The following is a 5,706-nucleotide window of genomic DNA, read 5'->3' as shown; positions in this document are numbered from 1 at the left end:
TGTGTAATCTAGCTCAGAATAAAACCGTGACAATGAAACAAGTGTGTGTTTGTGCTCATGTACATCGTTTACATGTGAGTCAGACTCACCTCCCATTGATTCATGCTTTGTTTAAAGTTATGCTGGTGAGATAGAGAACATATGTTGACTCCCTCTGCCTCATGATTTGCTCTACTGGACAGCGGTTAAACTAGATTATGGTACAATATGTATCATATTGCAGTTAGCACGCAAGTCTGAGCTGTGGGCCTGTGTAAACACACAAATGGCAAGGATTTGAATATACAAGTTTAATAGAAATTTACAAAACAAATCAGATAGCAGATGGAATACAGTACAGGGTTATTTAATTAGTGGAGACAGTTAAGGTCGGATAAGATTGGAAGAATCTTATAAGAAATGTTAAAATCTCAGACTTTTTATTGCAGACATAGTACATTCCTAAAAAAGGTGCTTCATAAGCTCATTTGATGCCATAGAAGTACCTTTTAGTTCCACAAAGAACCTTTAACATGCGAAGAACCTTTCTGTTTCCCAAAAGGTTCTTTGTGGCGAAAAAAAACCTTCTTCATATTAAAAAGTAAGAAAGAGATGGTTCTTTAAAGAACCTTTGGCTTAGTGGTTCTTTGTGGAACCAAAATTGGTTCTTCTATGACAGCGCTGTGAAGTTTCCATGTGCTCTCCATCTCAGAGCTGTTTAAGACAATCTTTTTCAATCCAGGGCCGCAGTGTCCATTAGGGCGAGACAAGATGTCTTAAAGGGAAAGTTCAACCAAAAACTTACCATTTATTCATTATGATGTCATTTCATACCTGTGTCATTTTTTTATCTTTTAGATTTCTGTCATTTGTTTGGGGGGGCAAGAGTTTTAGCCAAAAATGCTGGGTAATTTCTAACACATGTTGCATGAGTCTAAAACAGGACAAACCCAACTGTTAGGTTAAATTAACCTAATCTATGTGAGCAATGTGAACATGTGAACTATAGATTGAAACAACCTTTGGCTAAATCGACTGTATTCCTTAAGTCATTTAAAGTTATTTAAACATGACATCTGCTAAATGCTCACACATGCATTTCTAACTACAGTATGTATGGGTGTCAGGAAGAACGTTCATAGCACTCAAACACACAGAGATTCATTTACCTATCTCTCATATGAACAGGAAGAGATGAAGGGTGTGGCCCATCATGCAACTCTAAAAGCTGACTTTCAGTCTTTTATCATTGCATTCACTTTGCTAGACGACAAAATGGAAGGGTTCCTGAACACAGGAGAGTTTTGTTGCCCAATTTGTCTGGATCTGCTGAAAGACCCTGTGGCAATTCCATGCGGGCACAGCTACTGCATGGACTGCATTAACAACTACTGGCACAAAGATGAGGAGAAGAAAATCTTCGACTGTCCCCAGTGCCGACAGACATACAGTCCCAGACCTGTTCTCAACAGAAATACCACACTGGCAGAGATGATGGAGAAGCTGAAGAATCTGGAAGTACCAGACAACTCTCACATTTACAGCAACAACCTGCCAGGGGACGTAGCCTGTGACTTCTGCATCAAAAGCAAGCAAAAAGCTGAGAAGTCTTGTTTGGTGTGTTTGGCGTCTTACTGTCAAAACCACCTTCAGTCGCACTACAGCTCACCTGTGTTGAAGAAACACAAGCTGATCGATGCCTGCGTGAACCTGCAGGAGAAGATCTGTCCTCACCATAACAAATGTTTGGATATTTATTGCAGAAGCGATCAACAGTGTATTTGTCTTTTGTGTGTGATGGACGAGCACAAAGGTCACGATACGGTTTCAGTGGCTGCCGAGAGCGCAAAGAAACAGGTAAAGATACAAATCATCTCCCAGGGTTTCCACTAAGACAGATTTTCTTCAAAGCTTTGTTGCTTTACACAACCGTTAATTACTTAACCTTAAACGCGAAATGTCAAGGAATAAATACACCAGTGTGTGTTGATTCCGCCTCTGAGAGAATACTTCTGAAACCAAAAGCATTTTCCACTGAGGCGATGCACATTTTCCAAAGTGCACCCAACCTCAATATGAACGAGTTTCATTGTACAGAAAACTTCACTCAGTACTTGTAAAAATAAACGGGGACATTATGTTTTAGGACTCCAGGGTTTAGGTTACTATCCAAAAGCAATGAAATACCTTTAATAACAGTTTAAGTTTTAAGGTTTTAAGCAAACAATATGGCAAACAAACTTCCTGCAACGCATTCAAATTCTGACCTCTGTAAATGTCCAAAATGTCCTGGTCAATATTTCCTCAACCAGAGATTCAAATCTTCATCTGTTAACCAAACACAGTCTGTCGCCTTTAGCATCTACTACTTTGAATAATTCTCACTTTTCTGTTTGATAAAGTTGACACCATGACATAACAAAAATCAAACAATGTAATGTTTGTTAAATGATCTTTAGAGTTGGGCTATGTTAAAAACGGTTGTATTTCCTCACAGAAAGAGCTTGAGACCACACGACAAAACTACACGCTGAAGATCCACAGTAAGGAGAAAGAACTGCTGGAGCTTCAACAGGCTGTGGACTCCCTCAAAGTAAGACCTCCTGAAAATCCTCTTTCACATAAATCCTCAGCGCTTCTTATGAATGTTTCATCATTTCAAAGAGCTCTGCGCGGTCTGCTGTGGAGAACGGTGAGCAGATCTTCAAGGAGGTGATGCAGTCTATCGAGAGGAGGTGGTGTAAGTTCAGAGATCTCATCAGAGATCAAGAGAGAGCCGCCGAGAGCATGCTGCAGACTCTTGAGCAAGAAATCACTGAACTCAATCAGAAACGTCACGAGCTGGAGATCCTTCTGGAGTCTGAAGATCAGATCCATATTCTCCAGGTAACCACCAGAAATATGCTCTATTATAATTCATCACGTTTGGATTTAAATCATCCATCTTTATTTCGTTGTAGAACTGTTACTCATTTTCTTCCTCTGGACTTCCCGATCAACCCTTCACAATAGCCACGCTCTCTGACTTTGGGAAGGTGAACGATGCGATCTCGGCTCTCAGGATGAAGCTCGAAGACGTCTTTAAGGGTGAATGGCTCAGGATCTATCAAGCCGGTAAACACCAGCCAGAACGGTTTCAAGCGAAGCCGAAATTATGTTTTCTCGTTTAATGATTTCCTAATGATGTAAGCACGGCTTTCATTTCCTCTCCAGCCAGATCAATGAAGATCCTCCATTGCACGGTGCCCAGGATTAGATCAGAGTTTCTCTACCGTAAGTCAACACTGCAATAGGGAAAGGGACAGAACATTGACTTTTAAATCAGATGTTTATAAACAAAGACATACAACTCAACTGTACAAATTATAACATTGTACAGTAGATTATCGCTTCATCATTTAGCGGAGATATCCAATTCAGTTCAATTGAATGTATTTTTTTTACAATTTTGCATTTCAAAGCAGCTTTACGGTAAATACATGAGTAGAAATAATGTGATGAAATGTATCAAATGCATAGAATATGTGAAGTAGTGTATTATCACACTTTTTTACTTTTCATTAACAAAGGGATGAAACTATAAAAATTGCTAAAAAAAGTATACAAAAACTGCATAAAAATGCAGTGTTCATCCCATAAATTTTTTATTTGAGTTTGGTTCCGAAATGAGATACGCTTTTTGATGTTATCAGGTTTTTATTGTGTTTTAATGTGTTAGTTAGCTGTATTTTTTGAGTTATTATGCCTCAAATCAAAACAAACCAACTGCAGTTTGATTGATACCAAGCACAATAAAAAAACATGATTTTTGAAATATAATGAGTTATCTCATTTTGGAACCAAACTCTTCATATATAGTCACAGAAAAATGAAAGAGACCATTCAGATATTTCTTTTAATCAGCATTTCTAGATGTATTGTGGTCATTCCAGTCCAGTTTCTGTTGAATTTCAACAAATCAAACCACAGGAGTGACATAAAGTCATGAAAACTGTTTCAGTTTACCTTAACAGTAAAAGGTTAAAGGATGATACAATAATTTCGGAACGTTTCCTAAATGTGTGTACACATATGACTGCTGTCTTGCTTAAAGTGAATCTGAACCAGTTTTCTTTGCAGTATTTGAGTTCTGAAAAAACACAGAGCATCTTTACTGTTATTTTCAGCTGTCTCTCCTCTTTTCATGTTCTGTAAAAATATGGTTAAAATATTGTTAGTAGTTCACAGAATGAAACAAAAGTGATCGTTTTACCTAAACACATTAAAACACTTTATTCAACTCAATTTTATTTATTTAGCGCTTTTTAAAATGTGGATTGTTCCAAAGCAGCTTTACAGGAGGAAAATAGAAAAACACAGAAAATGTAAAACCCTGTTGCGAGGAACCCAAACTCCAATGATAAATGAATGCTGGGATAAATCAGTCTCAGCCGGGAGGACCAGATCTCCTCTGACGTATCACAGCTGCACTCAGTTACTTTGACTAAATTCGTGAAATGGTCTCTTAATTTTTTCCGCAGCCGTATACAGAATAAAAGTAAAGATTCCTTTGAAGCACATGCAAAGTTCTTAACACGCTTCTTTCCTCTATTTCCCACCTCTCCTCTGTTCCCAGATTCCTGTCCACTGCAACTAAATCCTTTAACATCCCATAAGGACTTGAGTTTATCTAAGGAGCACCGAGAAGTGACGGTGCGGAGCCGGGTGCAGTCCTGTCCCGACCACCCTGAGCGTTTTGATTACTGGTGCCAGGTGCTGTGCACAGAGGGCCTGACGGGCTGCAGCTATTGGGAGGTGGAATGGAGAGGAATGGGTGTAAACATTGCCGTCGCCTACAAAAACATTGCCAGGAAAGGGGATGGCGGTGAAGCTCACTTCGGCTACAATGATAAATCCTGGAGTTTGTTTTGCTATAGGAAAGGGTACGCTTTCTGGCACAATGGGATCATCCGCAAGATCCTTCAGCCCGCTTCGTCGACCATAGGGGTGTATCTAGATCACAGGGCAGGGACGCTGGCATTTTACAGCGTGGGTGACACCATGAGTCTGCTGCACAGAGTTCAGACCACCTTCACACAGCCTCTCTATCCTGGCTTTGCGTTCTCCTGTTATGGAGCTTCTGTTAAGTTTCGTCAGTTGGAGTGAAGAGGAAGGCGGTCGTGGGTTTGTAAATGCAGTCGTTGTGAAATATACCATTTAAAATATTTAAAGAGTTTGTTTCAGAAATGAGATAACGTGTTCAAAGAGCATGTTTTTTATTGTGCATTCCTCTTAATATTAATGAAACTGCAGTTGGTTGGTTTTGGTTTAAGCCATAATAACTCAAAATAATACATCTAACTAACACAATGATTATTTTTCAACCAAAATAAATGTATTTCCATTTTAGTTATATTCTCAGTGTATTTACTTAGTCAATCTTTTTTAAGGGCCTTTACTACCTGTATTTATATTTACTGTTTAAGAATAAAGACAATTTCACCTTGTAATTGTAGTGTTTGCTGTGGTATCTGATGGCATCTTTATAAAAGCGTGAGCGGTCCCCAACACTTCTATAGGGGAGGGGCCATGCATGCTCCGTTTCGTCATCGACCCCACGTTTTAGCCACGCCCAAAACATCTGGTGAAAAACTGCATAACGGGTTAACTCCACAATTCACTAATACATACTTCTGAGTCTATACATACTTAATTTATTATGTGTCATGTTTATGTTAGTATAGTTTC

General features: G+C 39.0%; 1 protein-coding gene across 1 annotated transcript; it reads left to right on the top strand.

Annotated features, from left to right (window-relative positions):
• The first annotated feature begins 442 nt into the window (after positions 1–442).
• On the top strand, positions 443–5,367 carry ftr66 (finTRIM family, member 66). The gene is made up of 6 exons (XM_056743901.1): positions 443–1,836; positions 2,477–2,572; positions 2,644–2,865; positions 2,940–3,093; positions 3,193–3,252; positions 4,595–5,367. The coding sequence occupies exons 1-6, from the start codon at positions 1,063–1,065 to the stop codon at positions 5,122–5,124; spliced, it is 1,836 nt and encodes a 611-aa protein (XP_056599879.1). The 5' UTR covers positions 443–1,062; the 3' UTR covers positions 5,125–5,367.
• The last annotated feature ends 339 nt before the right edge of the window (positions 5,368–5,706 follow it).

The sequence above is a fragment of the Triplophysa dalaica genome, chromosome 3 (assembly GCF_015846415.1).
Source record: "Triplophysa dalaica isolate WHDGS20190420 chromosome 3, ASM1584641v1, whole genome shotgun sequence".
Taxonomy (NCBI): Eukaryota; Metazoa; Chordata; class Actinopteri; order Cypriniformes; family Nemacheilidae; genus Triplophysa; species Triplophysa dalaica.
The sequence above is the reverse complement of the archived record's forward strand: the minus strand, read 5'-3'. Positions and strand labels throughout refer to the sequence as shown.